This window comes from Cryptomeria japonica, chromosome 7 (genome assembly GCF_030272615.1).
Source record: "Cryptomeria japonica chromosome 7, Sugi_1.0, whole genome shotgun sequence".
Taxonomy (NCBI): Eukaryota; Viridiplantae; Streptophyta; class Pinopsida; order Cupressales; family Cupressaceae; genus Cryptomeria; species Cryptomeria japonica.
The window spans coordinates 507,302,492-507,325,827 of NC_081411.1; the positions used below are offsets into that span (position 1 = coordinate 507,302,492).

General features: G+C 36.2%; 1 protein-coding gene across 1 annotated transcript in view; it reads left to right on the forward strand.

Moving 5' to 3' along the window:
* The first annotated feature begins 1,571 nt into the window (after window positions 1-1,571).
* Window positions 1,572-23,336, forward strand: part of LOC131060157 (jasmonoyl--L-amino acid synthetase JAR4) — a 74,144-nt gene continuing 52,379 nt past the window's right edge. The window contains exons 1-2 of the mRNA XM_057993278.2: window positions 1,572-2,261; window positions 2,351-2,452. Coding sequence (XP_057849261.1) covers window positions 1,960-2,261; window positions 2,351-2,452 — 404 coding nt within the window. The 5' untranslated portion in view covers window positions 1,572-1,959. The remainder of the gene's footprint in view (window positions 2,262-2,350; window positions 2,453-23,336) is intronic.

The following is a 23,336-nucleotide window of genomic DNA, read 5'->3' on the forward strand; positions in this document are numbered from 1 at the left end:
ATACGCCGAGAGATATCCTTCTCGAGGCGCCTATTTCAATTTAGGGTATAAAATTGATAAAAAATAGGCGCCTCGAGAAGGATATCTCTCGGCGTATTTTCTATAGATTAAATTAAAATTTAAGACATATATGCTAGTGGTAGTCGCGCGACGCGACATGGAAAACATAAAATAAATGCAATATATAATTATATAGTATCTTTTTCTTGAGTTGAATTATATAATAGTATTTTAATATTATTATATTATTATATATCTAGGTATGTGAAATTATCCATTTAGACTATTTTTAATAAATATATATGTTTTACAAGATTAAAGCATATAATAAAATGTAAGATATATATAGGAATTTATTTAATGATAATATAAAATATTATTTAATGGTTAGTATTATGGTTATGGATAGGGTTAAGATTAGTATTATGGTTAGAGTTAAGGTTCATTGTTAGGGATACGATAAGGGTTCACATCAAGGTTCGGAGTTGGTTTAGGTTTAGAATTATGGTTAGGGTTAGGATTTAGGATTATTTTTACCTAGTTTTTATCATAGTCAGCTTTAGGTTAATGGTCAAGTTTAGGGTTAGGGTTTATGCTTATGATTAGGATTATGATTATGCTTAGGATTAGGGTTTAGGGTTACGGTTAAGGTTAGTACTTACATCATTAATATGGTTAAGGTTAGTACTTACATCATTAGTACTTAATATTCATTCCTAAATGAATATTAAATATTCACTTAGGAATGAGTTGCCCCTTTAAATGTAACTCTACAAACCATAAATGACAAAAAATGACATGTTAGATCCACATATAATAATAAATTATCACTTTGAATATAACTCAATTACAAATTTAAATCATTTAGCACTTGTCATAGAAATGATCTAAACCACTTCCATCATTAAAAATAAAAGGAACTAAAAAAATAAGACCAATCTTACAAGTAAACACAAATAGATACAAAGAACTCAAATTATATATTAGTTATAAAATATTTGAATTGTCTTTGTAAGATAGAATGCATCTTTGATTGGATTTATTAATTGACTGAATATCATAGCACAATAAAATGCACATTTGACCATATTTATTAATTAATTGAAAATTATAATACATCTGAGATAGAATGCATCTTTGGCAATATTTATCAATAAATTAAAATTAATAATACATCTAAGATCAAGAATGTATCTTGGATCATATTTATTAATTAATTGAAAATCATAATACAACTCTTTTTATTTTGTATCTTTGACCCTATTTATTAATTAATTGAATATCAAAATACAATTGAAATTAGAATGCACCTTTCACTACATTTATTAATTAATTAAAAAATAAAATTCAATAGAGATTAGAATGCATCTTTGATCACATTTATTAATTAATTGAAAATCAGAATATAACTATTTTTTATTTTGTACCTCTGACCATATTTATTAATTATTAGTTAATTGAAAATTAAAATATAATTTTTATTTGATTAAAAATGTGACGAAAAGATACATCCTGATCCCCACATGTACATACCCTTTCATTATATAAGAGATAAAACTGACCCAAATAGAAAGAGATCCAGAAATATGGGGGAAAGTGGCAGTTTGGGCATAACACACAAAGGAGGAGTCAACGTGGCCCATACAGCATCTTTTGGTTACCTGTCCAACGGGATTCCATGTTGCCTGCCCGCCCGCCTGCCCGTAACTCGGCGGGATACCAGTTTTTAAGTCATTCGTGGTGTAGATGCCAGGGTAATTTAATTTCGTGGTTAAATCTTTTCTGTCTTTGACTCTTTTCCCTCTTCAATTTAGGATGCAAATTGGAAATTTCCAGGCTTTGGGTGGAGTTCCTGCACAAGCAGGCAAGAATAATCTATTTTAAGACGGCGTTTGGTTGCCCCAGAGTCCAGTAGAGGCAGAAGTTTGCAGCTTAGAAACTAGAAGGTGGAAGGAGAAGATGCCGGAAATGCCAATGGTGAATCTGAATTTAGGGCACAGTCAGGTGATTGAAGAATTCGAGGCTATAACGAGGGATGCGGAGCGAGTTCAGCGCGAGACTTTGAAGGAGATACTCGAGCGGAACAGTTCAACGGAGTATTTAAGCAAGTGGGGAGTCAATGGAAGTACAGATCCCCAGCAGTTCAAGGCCCAAGTTCCTCTATCCACTTTTGCTGACATCAAGCCTTACATTGTCCGACTAACCGAGGGAGAGCAGTCGCCCCTTCTCACCACTCAGCCCATCTCTGTGTTCTCCTTGAGGTTCCCAATTTATCTTTTTCTTACATAATTCCTCTGCTCTTTTTGTATTCAAATTGAATTTTACAAATTTGGTTTCATTTTATGCTTAGCTCTGGGACTACCGATGGACTGGCCAAGTTCCTCCCTTTTAATGATGATCTGCTCGAAACAACAGTGCAAATCTTTCGTATTTCCGCAGCCTATCGAGCTCGGTATGCTGTCTTGACCATCTCTGTCTATTAATTTTGTAGATCTCTTTGCATGATTCATGCTACCTCTTTTTGGGAAATACGTTTGTTGTTGCTTCAAGAAGAAAATGAGTACGTCAGTATAATAGCAAGGTCCTAAGAAAGCTATTAAATTTAACAACGCTTCCTTTTTCTGCTACATCCCTGACCAGCTTCTGCTTAAAGATCCAATTTTTGCTCTGGATTCGTTGCCCAACTATCGAATCGGTTTTTTTATTTGCATATTCATCGCTTTTCACTATTTACTCCCATTCTCTGCACACTTGGAATAGATTTTCGAATTGCAGTCTATCTGATGCAGGGACATATTGCAGTCTGGAATAGCACTTAATTAATCTTGAAGAAGAGCACATAGAAATCATGCATGATTAGATTAACATTTTAGGCCTTTTGTTATAGTAAGACAAGTACGGTTGGCCTACAATAATAAAGAGAAGTAAAGATTCACGTAACAAAGAGATATCTGATTTACTTAATTAAGGGAGAACCTAGGAAAGGAATCTACTAGTCTGATGAATTTGTTTTATCGATAAATTTTGTTGTGCTTTTTAAATCCCTGACCCATAGTTGCCACCATGCAAATTGATTTATACCTACTTTTATTCTAGACATACTGTTTTCATAGAAGTAATTCCACCCCTAAAGAATAACCGAGATAACGTAAAGCAGAAAACAGGAAAAAGGATTAATTACGCAAGTTACAGGCCAACCAAACCCAGATAATTCTTTGCTAACAGAGTCGGCCAATCTGACAAGTTTCAGTGGGGTCCTCTAGGTTTGCAAAGCATTCAGACTTGAAAGAATTTCATTCTATGTAACGTCCTTTCAATTAACTTTGCGTTTTATCGGGCATTGTCATTGAAAAGACAAATTTTAGGGATTCGACCATGCCAATTTTCATTCTTAAAACAGCTATGTAGCGGGCATCAAATGATTTTGTATTTTAACTGGCATTTTCACATGAAAGCATTTCTAAATTAAGATTTATATTATTATTTTGCTTGTTCATCGTCCAAATGTGCCGGCGCTGACAATGGAATGTTAACTTCCTAGCCATGAATATATTTTACAAGGCATTTAAATGCTCTGAATACCAAGTGTTTATTATTAATCTGAGATTACAAACTGCATGTTTGGTGACAGTTTGCTAGGATAGGGTCAGATTGAGCGTTCAGTTGTATGTACATGATATGCATGAGATTTTCTCGTAGATTGCATGATTATTTACTATTTCTAGAGATGCCCAAAAAAATTCATTTGAATCGGGTAGTACTTCAAAATTGAGGCTCCGCATGGTCCACAATTTCGGTTATATTATGCAATTTTTTTTTGGATGATGTAGCATCATATATTACCTGAAAACAATGTATATACTATTTACAAAGATTTTTTTTTTTTTTAAAAGCACAGCATGGTATCACACCCCCGACTCTCGCAATCTAGGCCATGCCTAAGAAAACTAGAATCCCAACATTTGGCAACTCCTTGTCATTAGGAATGGGATCCCAATCCATATTAATATTATTCGTTTAATTTAGCTCCTCATGTTTGACCTGCTGTTCATTATCCTTTCAATTTGGTGACTGGCCAAGCGAGCTTCAGGGTACTTGTCTTGCCCACTTAGCTAAGCCCATCCACACTATTGGGAAGACAATCCTTCTTGCTAGTGTTATAAGACTCAGATTTGACTCAGACTTGACAAGCTGATTTTTGCTCCAGATTTGGACTTGGCATTCAGACTCAGCCAAGACTTGGCAAATTGGAACAATCTGAAATATAGAGATTTTTAAGAATTTAAAACTTTTGTTATGTACCCTTCAATAAATAAGCTTAAAGATACAATAAACCAATAAAATAGAAGATACATTGATCACATATACAAGGATGTATCTCAATTTTATAAGTATAAAAGTAGGTTTTAATTGGAGGAAACAACATTTTTAAAAATATAAATATTGTCAAGTGTTTAGGTGTAGAGAACTCATGGATTACGATATTATGGCCTTCAACACAAAAATCACAATATGACATCATGAAGTATGGTAGAAAGGAGCTTGTATCCCTTAGCCCAACATTGTTAGCTCTATGTGGAGTCATGCACATGTATCTTAAAGTGTATAAATGCAGCTACAACCATAGGAGCATAGCTTAGGATAAGGTTTGGCTTAGCAAACTAGAAGTATAAATGTATTTCAATTACTAGAAATTTAATTGGGAAAAAGGTTGAAAAATTGAAAAATGTTGCTCTTCCATTCAGTATGGCCAAAAATGATTCGCATTTTTTGTTATCTAAAATTAGATGGGGGCTCGGGGGCAGTGCCCTTAATGCTCTCCTTGTTGTGATATAGGGTAGGATAGAGGTGTAGAGCCCCCCACTATCAAGCCCAAATCAAAGCCTTTGGATCATAAAGACCTTCATTGTGCATTCCATTTTTCATAATTTTATCACTAACCTCATAAAGCACTCCAAACCTTTCAAAACATGTTTGAATTTCATGGTTTATTTTTAAGCATTTTCAAAATTTTCTTCTTGATTTTCATAGACTCGGCCCATCTACTAATTGGGACTCATTGAGTCTGACAAGTCTGGCAAACTTGGTGAGTTTGACTAAACTTGCTGTGTACCCGGGTCATGAGTTTCTAGCCCTCGGTTCAATGGCTTAGCTTGGGACTCGTTGAGTCTTGGCGAGTTATCTTGTATCTATTCTTATTGCTGATTCTCGCTTACAAGTGATTTTATCTTGGTCAAAATTTTCATTTTCAAGGCATTCCCTTTGCCTTCAAAGCTTCCAGATTCTTGCTTAGAAGTGATTTTATCTTGGTGAAAATTTTCATTTTCAAGGCATTCCCTTTGCCTTCCAAGCTTCTCCTTTCTTGTGGTACTACTTTATTGCTAGAGTGGACAAAAAGTTAACTTTGTAACGTTCCCTACTAGGTTTAGGCATGTTTTAACCATAATTAATCTATTTCAATATATTTATGACTCAAAATAAATATATTAGGAGACAATTCCACCTTGACATGGATCAAATCAGTGATAACATAAACTTCTTTCACAATATATTTATGACTCAAAATAAATATATTAGGAGACAATTCCACCTTGAGATGGATCAAATCAGTGATAACATAAACTTCTTTCAAATATTGAATTGATAATCCAACCTGATTTATAATCTCAGCTTTACTTGTTCTTTCAAATTACTATTTCCATGTATATATATATATATATATATATAATCTTATTGATATTACATCTATTATCCTTACTCTAATTTATTTCCATATTTATTAATTATTGGTTATATGAATTATTATATATTATTGCAGAACAGTTTCTAAAAGATATTATAATAATTATAATTATTATATTAATATCTATTATTATATCACTATCTATATTTATAACCATTATATTAATATCCATATTTATATTATTAATTAAATTCTGCATACGATCATTATCGGGCTTCAAATCTTAATCATCATAATGAGCACATCACCGTGCATACTACCAGGAAAAAGGATACTGCCTGTCACTTAATAACAGTTATGTTCTGAGCTGTTCGATTCCCTTCAAGCTCTTCCCGACTGGAGTAAAGGAAACAATATCTAATATCCTCCTTAATTCTGAAAACTGTATTCTCACATGTGTATTCCTCTTTTGACAATCTTCTACTTAATGAGTCTGCTGATAATCTTCTTATATTCATGTAAGAGTCTGATATAATTCTCTTCTCAGCATATACTCTCTTTTCTGAATTATTTTCTCAGCGTTTCTCATCCACCCCCACCATCAACCTCTGATTGGTTCCTTTAACATATATCTCACTTAACCTTTCATAGAAAGGTTGTATCCAATCAACCATTGAATGTGACTTTTGTTTAATTAGACCATAAACATATGATTTCTTCATAACCTTAATTATTATAAGGAGTAAGACAAATCGGTTTTCATTATAGAAAGCACTTTGAAAAGTCAGCCCCTTTGGTTATCACAGTATGTCTTAACAAGTCATAATGAATCGTATTTTGAAAACAAAATATTCCTTAATGAAGATCGCACCATTTGGAGAGCATGCGACTGTTTTTCTTCTAATCATACCCGTTTCCTTAACAAAACATATTAATTATATATTAACATTCTATAATGTAATATGGTCATCATCGTATTAGTTTGCTATCGTTTCTGATAAAAATCATTGGTTACTGCTGCCACCTGGGTGTAGATCGATGCTAGTTGTTTTAATCAAATTGCTGCTTGACTTATGAGTCTTCCACGTGGAGTCTTGCTGCACTCTTTCATATCTTCATCGTTGACTTCTTCAGGATGTAAATCGTAGTCCAATCATGATGCCAAAACTCAAACAGATTCCACCATTCCACGAGAATCTGATTCTGTTTATCAATAATCTTTATAATAAAATCGTGCCACTTATTAACTGCTGTACATTGTCTTTCAATCACTGCTTGTGTATATGTGAGTTATCGCTGCTCTTTAATAAGGGAGTATAACATCAGTTAGCAATATTAAGTGTATAAATTATGTTTATAATAAAATAGTAATTTATTTTTATTTAAATATTTTTTTTTCTATTAAATTTTAAAGATCAAAATACAAAAAGAGCCATCTACGAGAGTATCACAGTTAGCTATACAACATATAGCAGTCAGAATAAAATCCTCAAAAACTAACTATATCCGAAGAGTCAGGAGTAGATAGATACAAAACAGCACCAATACATAAAGTCATTCAAATATGATTTCTCCATCTGGGGAGCTAGAGTCTCCAACATTTTCCATCCAGGGTGTCCATCCCTGTTCTCCATCACTCCATCTCAGCACTTTACCCCAGAGTATCGGATCCACACGGGTGGATGACTGTTTCAGCTACTGGAATGTCCTGCACCTGGCCCTGTTGGCCCCTGGGGTTCTGATTATTTAGCTCTCTCACAAAGTTCTCCAGGCCAATTTCAAATGGAAATCTGTCACTAGAGAATCTGGACCAGATAAAGCCATGAGAAATTTCTGAAGTGAACATCATTGCTGCCCCATCTTGTAGCAGCCTCTCTAACTTTCTGCGCGCAATCCTCATAGCCACTGTTACCTGCACATTAATGTCATGAAAAATGAGTCTCCTAAGAGACCCAGTAAGGTTCCTGTCTCTGCCATCAAACAAGCTATCATCCCTATGTTTCCAAATAAGCAACAATATTTCAACAGATAGAAGAGACCAAAAGAAGTTAGCATATTTCTTGACGCTTTGAATATGACCAGTCACGATCTCAAGAATACTAATATTATTGCCAATAAAGAGACCAAAGATCTTCTAAGTCTCTTTAGCAAATAAACAATCAAAGAATATATGATTAACAGGCTCAGGGACCCTGCAACAGGAGCAAAGACTTTATTTAAATATTTCAAGAATATTATTAATAATAAATACTAACAAATATTAATAAAATAATAATATTTAATAAATAAATAAATTTTAAATAATTATTCGTTGATAAATAGTATATTAATTAATAATAATATTTGTTTCATTTATGATATATATAACGATCAAGGAGGGGACATGACAAACTTATTGGATCACTAAGCCACTCTCCTTGACCCAAAAGTTTCATATTTGCTCAAAGGTTCTTTCGGTTTTCCACGTTTACCACTCTTCTTGCTAGGTTCCTTCGAAAGCTTCTTGTCTAAAAAATCTGCAAAATTGCTTACGGACTTTCTTTGGGCCAATGTTGAGCATGAGGAAGGACTTCTTCAATTTGCCTTCCCAAGGATTTGAGTGGTCTAGGCTTGTTGGATGTGTATTAGCAAGGTACAACCCTTTGTGGTAAATGAATTATTTGCTCACTCAAAAGGGAATGAGAACTAGAAGGTCCTTTTGAGGAATTGTATATACTTAGGTTTCCCTTATGGTTGTTCAACTTGAAGAAATCTATGCTTCTATATTCTTTATTGAAGTCTTTGTCAGGATTGTGGAACTTTTGTTTCCGAAAGCATCTGGAAGGCTATCAAACTCTTTTGATTTAATGGAATAGCCATGGATTTCCTGATAGCATTTTAGCTAATTAACATTCTCTTTGATGGTTTCCTATTATCATTTTTCCATGATGCTATGTTTCGTTGAAGAAATCTGTGCTTCCATATTCTTTATTGAAGTCTTTGTCAGGATTGTGGAACTTTTGTTTCCAAATGCATCTGGAAGACTATTAAACTCTCTTTTGATTAAATGGAATGGCCATGGATTTCTTGATAGTATTTCAGTTAATTAACATTCTCTTTGGTTGTTTTCTATTATCATTTTCCATGATGCTATGTTGGTTGAAGTTCCTTGGATCCATGCCCAAAAGTTTTTTAGATGGGGCATTTAGTTCGGTGGATCGCAAGCCGAACTCCTCAAAGAGTAGACCCGCTACATGGCATTGGCACTAAAATGGCTGGCCCCTATTTTGGCCCCGATTTTTTTCTGATTTGAAAATTAAATTTCATCATAGTTGAAGAAAAGAATAAGGTCATGCATCATACACTTCTATATCATCTAAAATGTATAAGATAATTCCTAAGTTGCCGAATTGGGTACAGGAATGGATACGGGTACGTGGGTACTGTTGTCATTTTATGACACCCTTGGTCCATCAGTGAGAACCAAATAGAGATATGTTCCATGGACCAAAGCTGCCCCAGACGATCAAAGAGAAAACAATGGAATCATGAAGCGTGAAGTGTTGTCTTGTCAGAAGTAGGTTCCTAAGTCGTCTACCCCCAGGTTCCCAAGTTCTTAAGTTTTCTACCTAGAACTCCGGAACCCCCAGGTTCCCAAGTTCCTTAGTCTTCAACCTCGGAACTCCGGAAGCTCCAGGTTCCCAAGTTCCTTAGTTTTCAACCCTAGAACTCCGGAACCCCCAAGTTCCCAAGTTCCTAAGTCTTCTACCCCGGAACTCGGGAACCCCCAGGTTCCCAAGTTCCTTAGTCTTCAACTCGGGAACCCCCAGGTTCCCAAGTTCCTAAGTCTTCCCAACTTCGGTGACCCAGGTCTCTAAATTCTTCCAAACTCCTTCTGGCTTGCAACACTTCTAGATGGCGTGATCGACACTCAAAGATTTAAATGCTCTGACGACTTTTGTACCTTCTTTTGTGGAGCCTCAGGGGTGCATTTAATGTTTTTGGCAGGATTTCCATCAAGGGAGGCACAGGGCCATGCTTGTTGTAGTGACTTATGTCATGTCTGCATTCTCTGACTTTGGAAGGTCAGTCAATCTACCCTTCTCAGGGTTGCCTTTTGTGGGTATGGCTAGGTTGCTTGCATGTACAGAAGTCAAGTGCATGCACTTCCTTGCACTCCCAGACTGACATACAGGGGTCATGATCACTCTTGTAATCATTTTTCTATATAGGGGCTGTTAAGCCTCATTATAAAGGGTTCTCTCCCTGCTGCCTTGAGCTTTCCTATGCTCTTTCTCTTCTCTTGAAGACTTGTAATTATTTTTGTATTTTTGCAACTGTAAGTTTGGCCTTTGGCCTTTAAATGAATTGAAATTACATTCTTGCCTTACTTCAACTTATGCATGCTGTGTATGTTTCCTTACCTTCATCATAAGTTTACGTTTTGTGGCTCTTCTCTCCATATATGCTGTGTTAACTTGTTTTTTTGAGTGTGACTTGTGGGAATCCTTCTCCCCTCTTGACACTTAGCAAATTCTAACCTCCATACATGCGTTTGGGTCACCCATACAATTGAAGTTTGTACATCTTTTAGGTATTTTAGTTGATTCCTTGTGCCATTTTGGGTGGGGAGAGGAACAATCTCTTATCTTGGTGCATCACCTCCTTTCATTTTAAGCATTTCTCTCTTCCCTTTTCCTCTGCAAGCCCTAGGAGTTAGTTTTGCTGTGTTGAGTTGGTTTAACACCTGCACCTGGATTGAGAAGGAAGCCAACCTTCTCCGGAGATTCAACCCCCTTGCACAAGGTCCCACACTTCGGGGTTGTTTCCATGTTTCACAAGGTTGCCAAGTTGATAGCTCAGCAAGGGTGCGAGCTTTTGTGATAACAGGTATGAAACGCCGGTACGACAGAAATGTTTTTGGGGGCTGGGTATGTTGTTGATACGTTCATACAGAAATAATATATATTTATATATGCACACACACACACACACACACACACATATATATATATACATATACATATACATATACACACATATGCACACACACACATATATATACATGTACATGTTTATGTATGTATATATGAAAGATCCCTGATGGATCTCTTTTACCAATCTGCTGTAATTTTTATTTATTTAAATTGATTTTTCCTGCTTATTAATATTTTCTTTCAGAAATAGACAGAAGTTGCAGAAGGGTTGAATTCTTTTTGTATTTTGATGATTTTTCAACAAGTAAATAATGAAGTACAAGTACATGAACAAAGTACTGAAAATGAAGTTCATATACAGCCAAAACAAATTCGATTCAAGGCAGATTTCTGAATATAAAATCAAATATTTGACCAGATGAAGATTTCCAATAATTTCAGGAAGATTACAATCGGGAATAATTCCAACCTGGATGCTGAAAGAGTAACATAACTAGGAATGAAGTTGTGGCAAGATTCCAGCCCTCCAAGTGCTGCACGTGGGAAGGAAAGTGGCTGCCAGGTACAGCCGTACGGCTGCCAAGTACATCCAACTGGTTAGAAACCCCAAACCCCACGCTGAACTCTGTCAGAATTGCTGAACCTCCAGAAAGAATGCCGTACAATCTCCAAGATGCTAATAGCTGCAAACAAATCCAAACCACTGTATTGGGGGCTACGTCCCAAACAGGCAAGGCATTGGGGTTGGCGTCCCAGATGCTGAAAAGCTCTTCCAGAGCCAAATCTCAAATCCAAGATGTAAAATGTGTAAAAGATAATAAGAATTAGGTCTCAACTTCCTTATAACACCTTCCCACTAAGCTCAAACCCTAAAAGTGACTCAATGGGGCGTTTAGGGTTAAAATGTTATATTTCTCATTTTAAGTTGTCAAGTGCATAGAAAATGACCTTTTTTCAAATATAAAGAAATCCGTTCACCGAAAGGATCTGAGTCAAAAGAGAAATATTTAGAAAAGTCCAAGACCTTTCCAACGAGCTATCACACCAAGGGATACGCATCCAGATGAGGCCAAAAACCCCTTATCACTCCAAAATGGCTATAAACATAGCCTTATTTAAATAATTAAACGCTAACTTAAGAAATATTTAAATATATTAAAAATATATCCCAAATAGCTGTAGAAGGCTCAAATGACTCCAAAAACCTGAAACGGAATTTGCCACCTGTCTGTGACTGAAGTCGGAAATCATGGATCAACTGGCAGTCTCATCCCTAAAATCTAGGGATGCTCCTAGAAACTAGGAAACACACCCAAATCTCCTGAAACTGAAACCATCTAAAAGGTCATGAATAACCTCACGACTGGCAACTGTCACGACCTCCTAAAATTTAGGGATACCCCCTAAAATCTAGGAACTGCTCCAAACTGGCTCCAAACTGCCTGTAAAGCCAAAATCCAATCACTATATGCACTGAATGAGTCCCAATCAACCTCTGCTAGCCTACGAGACTCCAATGATAGGCCAACTCCTCCGTCTCCGATGTCCACTCTAAAAAGGGGACATGACAATATATATATTTAATATGTATGTATGTATGTCTAGCTAAAATATAGAATTTAGTTTAGAATGTCATATACCAAGACATGCTAAACAAAACCATTACAAATTTCAAATTTCGAAACATAACATGCTAATTTAAATTCAGCTTTCAATATCAAAAAGATCAAACTAGAATCTCATGATAGATAAGTTCTACGTTCACTAGTTAGCACTATAGGTCTTAAGAATATCAAAAAGATCAAACTAAAATCACTAAACATTTCGGCATCTTAAAACACAAACCCTAGACGTACCCACAGGAGATTCGTTTCAGAATTTGATTCTGGTATGTTTCGTACCCGGAATCGCCCGAAAAATCCCACGATTCAGCAACTTAGGATAATTCACACGAATGAAGCAATTGTAGGATAAAACTCTATGGGTATTATGCAAAGAATGTCTTAAAATTGTTTGTATTTTTTCAAGGGAATGTCAACTACATTTGAGGCTCCCTCTTGTCACACTTGATGAAACAAATGTAATGAACACTTGATAATGTGACAACATTCAAGAGTATTATGAGCATTGTAATACTAATTTGTTTATCTAGTATGTATTTATGCAATTCAGTTTGGATTACTAAGTATGCTCTTTGTATAATGTTTGTAATTTGATGGCATAAGTGCCTAGATCAACTTTTTTACATTTCCTTTCGTTGTTTTCCTTCCTTCTATTTGTCAACCTATAGCCCAATCGGATAGGCATCAATCTCGAGTGCATTTGACCAATCTCACGTCATTCTAAACAAAACGTAATTTAGTAGTGTAGGAGTAGGAGTAGTTTTGTGCATTCATGACCTCATAATATAACAAGGAATTTATCTTAAAGAGAGTTGTTAAATGAATCCATGTCATGTGGGTCATGCTTGCACATTCACGTCAGCTATATAGGGGTTTTGAGACAATTGGTTGTACTTGGTTCAGTGATAAGTATTGGGGCCCAGTCAATAGATTGGGTTTGGCTGTCGATATTCATGATTACCCATTTTATGTGACTTCAATTTCTGTTAAGGTATACCCTTGGGAACACCCTCCCAAGTCTAAGCCAAGCTAGAAGAGTAGGAGATGAAACCCACTCTTGCAGAGTTGGTCTTTAACTCTCCATGATCTATTGATGAGCCGATTTCACTAACATGATGACAACCTTGGCCTTGTGAGATAGATTTTGTTCTAGGAAGTGGAACAACAATATTGGACCCCAACATGCAGTAGAATGTGATGACATCTTATACAATTGACTTGTGAAATCTACAATCAAACTAACTAGGTAAAATGATGGTGATGTGGGAGAGCTGTATTTCCCCAAAAGATGCTTCTGCATCACACAATCATGTTGTCCTTCAAGAATTGATTATCTCATACGATTACCTTCTCACTCCACTCTATTTGTTACAACCAGCTAAGGGGGAAGAATATGATGAATATTATCCCACTTCTTTTATTTATCCTTTAATCCTCGACTAAGGAGGAAGGTATTACAATACTACTATATTCACCTTGGTATTTGTTCATCACAACTCACTCCTACTCTTGATTTTCAATATTCCCCACAAACTTCTCTCAAAATAAACAGAATATACTTGTTTTTATAAGGAGAGGACCAACTCCGTTGCCCCTCAAAGGATGGACAAGTTGCTCCTAGCCTACAAAGAGGCTCAATCCAAATGTAATGTCCCCTCTTTGAATAGGATTTAATTATAAATAATAATAATAATAAAATTAAAATACAAAAGATTAGAAATAAGATTAAAATATAATTAAGCTCAATGAATGGTCAAAAGAAATTGTTGTCCTCATTTTTGTTTTAAAAAATGAAGGACCATTACATGAAATTTTTGTCAAAAAATGAAAATTTTTACTCTATGGCACGCTTCCCGAGGCAAACTTTCACCTAATCCTTGGATTGGCTTAATCCTCAGTCCATCCTCAAACTGCGTTTCGAATTTCGTCACGTTCTAGTTTCGTTTGCTATGTCTTTCCTTCAATTTCGGTTTTTTTCTCCCTGACTGCAAGGGGGAAATTTTCCTTGAATTGCAAGTTTTAATGATTTTCTTTGTTTTGGTCTTTGTAGGGAAATTTTTGGCTAATTACAAGTGCACTTTATTGAAAAATAAGAACTTGTAATTTGCTTTTTATTTCCCCCTTGTTGCTTTTTGGTTATTTAAGTTTTAATAGGGATTTTTTGGATAAGTTACAAGTTTACTTGTAATTCTTTTGAAAAACCCTTATTTTAATGTCTTTTGCTTGTAATAGGGATTTTTAACCTCTATTACATATGTGCAAGTTATTAAACTTGTTGTAGGGACTTTATTTTCCCTTTACAAATAAAATGTAACTTGCACATCTCTCTCCAAAACCCGATTTTGCTTAGAAATGAAATAAAGTGACATTTAAAACTTTGCTATTTTGCCCAAAAAACCCGATTTTCTTTATAAAGTGCAAATTAAAGAATTTTGAACTTGTAATTTCATTTTCAAAACCCGATTTTGCCTTGTTGAGGGAAAAAGTGACAATTAAAACTTGTTGTATGGGAAATAAAACCCGATTTCCTCTATTGCATGTGAATACATGAATTAAAACTTGTATTTTCTTCCCAAAAACCTGATTTTCTTCTCCTAAGCCAATTTTTCCACAAATTCTTCCCAATTTTTTGTGGAGAAATTCAAGGAGTAAAGAGGCGATTTTGTAGCAAGGCGATTTATGTGGGTTGAAGAACATGTTGCTGCTGTTTTGTGATGATTTACCCTATTTTCTGCAAAAAATGGTTTACCACGTGGTCCCTTGAATCCACATTTTGGGGGATTTTTACTCTGTAAAGTTGCAATCTCCTAAGGCGTTTTTGCCTCTCTTGCCTAAGCGTTGAAGTTGGAAGAAGATTCGATCCCTCCTTGGGCCGTTTTATTTGCATTTGCTGCTACGTTTTTTAGCTTATGGCGTTTTGGTAAAAACGTGGCTAGGGTTTTTGATTGTGGTTTATCTCTATTTAAGAGCTATTCTTCTTTCTTCCAAAGATTGATCATCTTTTGGAGAGGCATTTTCAGATTGAAACAAGGTATGTTTTCTTTCCTTTTCTTGTTTTCTTGTTTTCTTATTTTTCCTTTCTAGTTGTAAATCTGTAAATATGTTGTTTTTTCCCCAAAAATCAGTTTTGTGAGAGAGATTTTCCCCTTTGAAAAGCAATTTGTCAATTGCACTGTTCTTCCCCATTTTCCCTCTTTACTTGTATTCGGGATTTTAAATCCTGATTACAAGTTGGATGAAAATCATTGTTCTTCCCTTATGGTTAAAATTTTTAACCATCTTTTGTTGGAATTCCAAGTTGCCAAGATAAAAAATGCCCATCCTCCCAAAATCGGGTTATTAGAACCGGATTGCATGTTCAAATTTTTTCCCATTTTCATGAAAATGTCATTCCCAAAATCTTTCCATTTTTATCCACCCATAACGCCTATATCCGTACTTTCCGTTCATGTCATTTCCCGCAAGTCCAATTCCCATTTTTCATCCATTTCTCCATTTACTATTTTACAAGTATACTTGCATTCGGGTTTTAAAAATCCGATTGCATGTGCGCTCTTCCAAACTTGTATACTTGTAAAATTTTCCCCAAGATCCAAATTGGTCAAAGTCAAGATTCCTGGCATTTCCCATTTATTTCCCCTCTTTCTCTCACAAAATCATGAAGTGCAAGGGTTGGAGTTCTTCCCATTTGAAGAAGGAAAAATATTAGTTGCAGCTGATTATGATGTTGCCTTAACACTTTTAAGTCTTCATCGCAGTATACCAGGTTGTCCTTCAATGTCAGATTTACTGTCATCTCCAATTCCGAAGAAGATGGAGTATAAATATGATAAATACCAAAATGAGGTTTCACCTTCTCAAGTCTCTTCTCCTTTGGATCGCATAAAAGATACAAAGAAAGGGCATGTGGACATGTCAGAATTTGTCAAGAGGGTAGAGGATCCGCAGGATAGCAATATGCAGCGGCTGTTGGACAGCCATATCCATCATGCATCTTCTTTTTCAGTGGCTGCCCTAGAACCTGAATTTGTTCTCGCTTGCGCCCATCACTTTGACAAGGAGACGAGAACCATTAAAAATGATGATGGTGAAGCAATAATCTGCCTTGACGCAAACACAATTGAGAAAGTCTTCAAAATACCACCTGCACCTGTTTATATGGAAATCTCCAAAGATAGTGCAGCTGAGTACTATGTAAAAAGGGAAAAGGACTACAAACGTCATATCCACCACGAGCCACCTTCTCAAGGTGGGCTAAGTTGTATCGCTGTGACTTCAAATGGGAGATTGGGGATATCATTACTTTCCTCAGCAGGATTATGGGTCTTGAACATTTTAATGTTTTTGAGCCCTGGATGTACCGGTTTGTCATGTTCATAAGGCAGTCCCATCATATATCATGGGGAGAAGTCATCAACGATGCCTTGTGCGAACAACTTGCATTAGTCCCTTCCACCATGACTTTCTATATGAATTCATACTTAGTGTATTTGGCAGCGTCACTCAGACATTTCCTTGGTCTTTCTACCAAGGGTGACCACTCACTTATACCGATATGGGAATACTATGATTAGCTGCCTTTGAGACCCAGTAGATATCATTTCAGAAGAGTTCAAGATGCATTCTTTGGTTACTTCATGTGTCAGTTTGACAAAACTCTTAAGAACAAAAGGGTATCAGATGAGGCATGGGAAAGAGTGAATGAGTACGGGTTCTTGTTTCTTCAATTCTCGACCTTTACATATATGAGAGTCAGATGCTATAGTGGGCAGCCATACATGCTCCCTAGATACCCAACTGATAAGATCATTCTTATGGAGTTGGGAAGACAGATCATGGCTGTCCACGCTCATCAGTCTGTCAGACATAAGGTTGGAATGGGGATTTCTACAACAAACCCATTGAAAATTGGCCGGTATTCTCTTGTCACATCCGTCAAAGCCAAGGCTATGGAAACTGAGATGTAGGAAATTAAGCTCAAAAGGTTTAGGTCTAGAGCCGATTTTGATTGCTAGGGTATGAAGGAAAAGATCAAAAAATCCTTCGTGCACGTGCATCGTATTGAGGATATTTGAGTAGATCTCCGTACAGAAGTGGAAATTCTGATGATGGATTATTGCAGGCTCACTGTTGAGCAAGTTGTTGATTTGAACTTGGTGGATATTCCACAAGGGATGATTGACGATGGGCATGTACTTGATCCTGAATATATTTCACAAAGGGTTGAGGAAGCTCCACTTCCTTTAATCCAATGGTCACACAAGGAGTGCATATCCATTCTTGAGAGATTTCAACCTATCTTGGCTAACACCAACGCTTGGCTGAAAAGTAATGGTGTTAGACTCAATAAAATCAAGGTTGGAAAGGAAGATGATTCTACGGGGCCTCTTGGACGTAAGTCTGAGATTCAGGTTGACAACAAGGAAGGCGCATCATCTTCTGGCACCAGGATCAAATTGCGAGTTAGTCGGGTAGTAGTGCTTCCTCTTGAGAAGGCGACAGTTCGTGGAAAGGAAAAGTCACGGTTTCATGTTCAGGTGATCGATCTTGATAATCTAGAAGAAGGGCAGCAATCTGATGATGCTCCTAAGTCTCCAGCTTCGGACTCACCTCATGAGATCCCTTCCTCAGTTTCCATTGAGACGCCCCTTTCTCCTCCTGACATATTGGTGGAAGGGTCTCCTCAGAATGTCGTTCCTATTTCAGCATACGAGCCGCCCCCTGATCATCAACAAGAGAGTGTGCTGGAAGTTCCTGTAGATACTCTTGCATGTATCCAGCTGTCAAAGATTGGTACCTCCACTTCTGGCTTTGAAGAATTTATGAGGCAATCTTCATGCCCATTGGTTACTGAGCAAACCGTGGTCGCCATCCAAACAGACACTCCTCCTAGGATGACCACATTTGTTCAAACAGAAACTGCTTCTCCTTTGCTTGCAGCTGTTACTGAAGGAGAGTTGATGGCTTTACCTCCATGGCTTAGTTCTTTTACTGCAAAAAGGAAGAAGCAAGAAATCTCACCTGATGCCTTTGATTATCAGCAACTTAAACAGTCTAGACCCAAGGTTGCTAAAAAGGCCAAGACTATCTCCAGAGTAACTGTTGACAGCAACAAGATGAAGGTAGCTGAAATTGTTGAACCTCTTGCAGATAAGCCACTTGAAGAGATGTCAACTGCTGATTACAAAGTTACAAGGATATAATTGGGTAAGCAAACGCATGAGGTGATTAAACATGATGCTTAGTTTTCTGTAGCTTCACTAGTACAACGGTGCGATGAACTTTTAGCTAAGAAAGACAAGCTAGAAGAGGACAACCGACAACTTGTTGCAGCTGTTCGTAAAATCACAAAACATATTGGTGAGGTGAGTAATCCTTCAAGTTCTACCGAGGCACGAGAATCAATTCATAGTGTTGAAAGGGCTGCTTAGAAAGTACAAGCATTGGATTCCTGGGTTGATCAGCTTCACGATCTATGTGCACAAGTGCTGAAAGACATTTTTCAGATGATGTCTAAGTTGGAGACTACTGAAGATAAATTAAGTCATACCTCCGACGGTTTTAAGAAGAATCTGGAAAGTGTTGAAGGTAGTTTGACAATCTGGCGCACCATACCCCAACAACAGTTGAGTGTTCTACAGGAGCATGCCATTACCCCTTCCAGGGTCATGTACTTGGAATTTGAAGAGCTTCTAGAAAATAAGGCCCTTGTTTTTAAATCCCTCATTGAGGAAATTGGTGATGCAATGAGATTACGGGGTGAAGTTTTCCAAGATATTGTTTCTCATTGTGAAAAAGCCTCTTGCAACATAATAAGTTAGGATGAAGAGTTGATACCAGAAGAAGAAGTTCTTGCAGATTTACAAATGAGGATTCATAATGAATGGATGAGCGAACAATTCTCAGCTGCTTCAATTCAAATTTTGATGAAACACCAAATCTTTTTGCATGAAATTCAATCCATCTTGGAGAAGAACAACTCTATGCTCCTCTGATGCCATGATACCATTGTGAAGACCATGGTTGTTGCCAAGAACACCCATGAACCGAACCCTGATGAACTACGAATGATCATCGAGAAGTTAGAAGGATTCACGTCTTCACGTGCTGCAGCTTAAGTGTTTTTCAACACTTAGCTGTATTTTTCCAGATTTGTAATCTTTTAGTTGTAGTTTTTCTTTTGACAAGTTACATGTAAAAGCCTTTTGTAAATTGCAAGTTAAGTCTTTACTTGCACTTTTGTAATTACATGTAAGACAACTACAAATTGTGTTCAGTTAGGACTGTAGTTGAAATAAGTCTTAGTTAGTTATTGAATAAGTCTTGGTGGTTGAGAGAATCTCTCAAGTTAGTTAGGATTCTCCCACCTTTTTCTCAAGGCTCCTATTCTATAAATACTTGAGGGGTCTATTGTAATTTTTATCTTTTGGAAAGCAAGCAAAAACTATGCCAAATTTACAGCAAAGAAGTCTTTGAGCTTTCGTGTGTAAATTCAAGAATTGAAAGAAATAGAAGGAAATTGCTCAAGCTTTGAGTCTTTGTGCTACATACTTGAGTTTGTGTTCTATATTATCTTTCTTGCAAGTTTTTCTTCACAGAACTTAATCGAATTTGATTTGCAGTCTTTGTACCTCAAGTATTTGAGGTTAATATAAATTAGAATAAATATTCTTTTGAGAGGAGCTGTAAGTCTTTGTGCTTGCACTTATTCTTAAGAGAGTTTAGAAGCAGGTTTTGTGAGAAATAGCTGTGAGTCTTTGAGCTTATACTACTTCCCATTGTTTTAAGTAGAAAAGAATAAGATAGTCCAGTCTTTGAGCTATTATAATTTGTTCTTCATAGCGTTAGTATAGAAAAGGGTAGATAAGACTTCATATAATCAAAACTTTGAGCTTGATATTGTTGTCCCGTCTTGAAGGAAGTGACAGAAGTCTTTGAGCTTTCAGGAAACTTCATTTCTTTTCTCTCATTTCATTTCAAAAGTTGTTACTATTGTTTTATGTTAAATTGCTATCACTTTTCTGTGAAGAGAAAAATATATTGGCTTTCTTGAAAGAAGAAGATAGACTGCTGTCCCATCCTATTTCATTTTTAAAGTTGTAGTTAGATAGGGGGACCCTTCCCTTAATTAGGAGAGTTTTACTCACACGCTGTGGTTGAAACCACAATTTTGTATATTTCCCCAAGTGTACAAAATTTTCAACCAACAATCATGAAATGAAAAGTTGTGACTCCCTCAAACATGAGATATAAAAGGGAGAAGAGAACCTCATTTGAAAGGAGGATTAAGGGGAGGAATAAGAAAGGAGGGAGCATGTGAAATAAGGAGGGATTAATTTCAGTAGAAAGGAATGGGCAGAAATGATGAAGGGTTGTAACTCTTTCAAAGGGTTGTAACTCTTTCAAAGAGTGATAATAGTTAAAGGTTTTGACCCTCGCAAAGGGCAGATATGATGAAGAGGTGTGACTCTCCCTCACATGGGAATATATAAAGGGGATAAGATTTAATTTGAGGAATACATCCAAGGGAGATCAACTTGGGGAATAGAAAATAAGCATTGTAATGAATAATCAGAAGTGCAGATCTGATTTGAATAATAAGACAGCAATGAGGAGACATGATCCGTTTGAATGGATCTCTCTTTCCAAAGAGACGTGTCTCCTCAATGAGATATGAAAGTATAAAAAGAATAAGCAATAAATGGAAGAGGATCATCATCAAATCTCTCAAGCAGAATCAGATTCCAAGTACAGTCAGTAATTAAATGCATTTGCCCAGGAAGATCAAAGCATTCAGAATAACAGCACTTTAGTCTAGGATCGACTCATAGAGGTTGAACAGCATATAAACCAAAGTGAATTCATTTTCAGATCAGGCATAATATGACAGACTGATACTATATCAAATCTGCCTTCCTCAGCACTATCCTTCTTACAATCACTTGTTGCTTATGCATACTAGATAATGCTTAAGTGTATGTTCGTATAGAATATAAGATATGCTTGATTGTTTGAATCCCATCTTGTAGGAAGGGCCTGGGGTGTAAGCAAAAGGGTTTAAAGAGCTAAGTAAGTAGGCCGTCCTAGAGTTGACCATAATGGCACTTAGGACAAGAGGGTACTTACTTAGAAGATCCAAGGAACCCACTTACAACCTCCGCTCAACTCTGCAAGATGGCACTTGTCTTTAGGAAGATGAGACATTGATGGGGAAAGCAGGTACAAGCAACCCACTAAGTAGGCCACTTCGGTGGATGTCCTTATTTACTGCCCATCGAGGCCAAGAGGGCTCTGGCATTCACTTCGCTCTTGGGCTTAGTGTATAATGTTTGTATAATATTATTGATAGTATATGAATATGATGTGATCTTGCCTAACCCTAATGATTGAATACATGCATATATATTTGTATATGTTGCTTATGTTATGATTGTAGGATACAAATCCAAGATCACATTATTTAAAGAAATATTTACTTGGTAAGATGTAACACTAAGCATAATTTGTTGCAATTGTGATTCTAGGGCAAATTCTAGGTTAAACTAGGAATGTGACATTACATCAAAATAGGGGCAGCCGCCAATAACTATTGGCTAGGGAATAATCACAACCAAATCAAAACATGGCACAACTAATAATTCTTATGGTGATTAGTCTTTCAATGTCTAGTATGCTAGTCACTAAAGTTGTGATCCATGACTCATAATAGATGAGCAAGATTTGTCTCTATGCTCAATTATATTGGGAGTGCCATGAACAATGCAGCTGCTATCGCCATCTAATACTAGTCCATATGGGGCTCTCTATGGTCTTTAAGAATATATGGTTGCATCAAGCATACCAGATTGATTTTTAAGCATCTTAGTGCAGATTGGCAACCCTTATTGACCTTTTTCTAAGTGCAGCCTCATCACTCTCGACCCCTCACTCCTACCACCCCCTTCTGTAGACCTCCACACCACCAACTATCCCTCCTTCCTATTCCCCCTTTCTTCTTCACCTTGTGGTCTTCTCCCCCTCAATTTGATCTCTCCCTTTGAGTCTCGCCCACTCACCCACCCACCTCCACACCTCCCTCTCCTTTCCTTTGTAGCCCCCTATTAGGTATCCCTTGTCCTTGTTTCCTTTCCTAATTTTTTGTCATGTGTTGTCTTATTTCTTATTTCGAATTTGCAAGCTAAGCCTTTTTTGTGGTTTTATATCTAATTCAACTTTTGCATAGTTCTCTCTCATTTCTTTTTCATCTATTTATTTGCACTCTTTTTGTTGTCCTTAGGTTACCTTTTTTGATCTCTCATAATTTATTATCATCCATTTTAAATAGACATATATAAATGCTTAGACAATACCTACACAAATATGCATATGCATATATACCTTATATTTATATACATATATAAGCATATTCTCCCATCATATATAGGGATACATAAAAATAGACATACATACACATGCATGTTTGTACAAGTACACACCAACACACATATAACTCTACACACACACATATGTGTACATACACATGTATTTACATATATGTGTGTGTGTGCATGCATACATATATGTATATGCGTGTACATACACACAGACATATTTACATGTGTGTGTGCGCATCCGTACATACATATACACACATATATGCATATGTTTGTGTACATACGTACACATGTAAAGCAATAGATAGGCATTTTTTTTTCATTCGTTTACTTAAATTTTCTTATTCTAAATGTTTCATTAATCCATTACATTTGATCCATTGTTTTCTATCCTTTTATCTTTTATCTCTCGACTTTCTTTCTTCTTTGTTCTAATTGTGGCTTTCATACCCTCTTTGCCTTACTCACCCTCGACCTTGTAATGTTTTCTGATTTATTAATTTATATTGTTATTTTTCCTCAAATATCTTTCATCAATTATAAATTTATAACATTTCTTTTCATACATTAACCATATTTGGGTTCACATTCCATACCCCAAACTTGTTTTAACTAGTTAGTTTAATTTTTTCATTGTTATTTTGTTTAGTCTCATTTTTTTTGTTGTTGGTTATTCTATCTTTTTGGTTAAACTCTCTCTAACCCTTCTTTCCTTTTGGTTTTATGCTTCATTTTCTAGTCT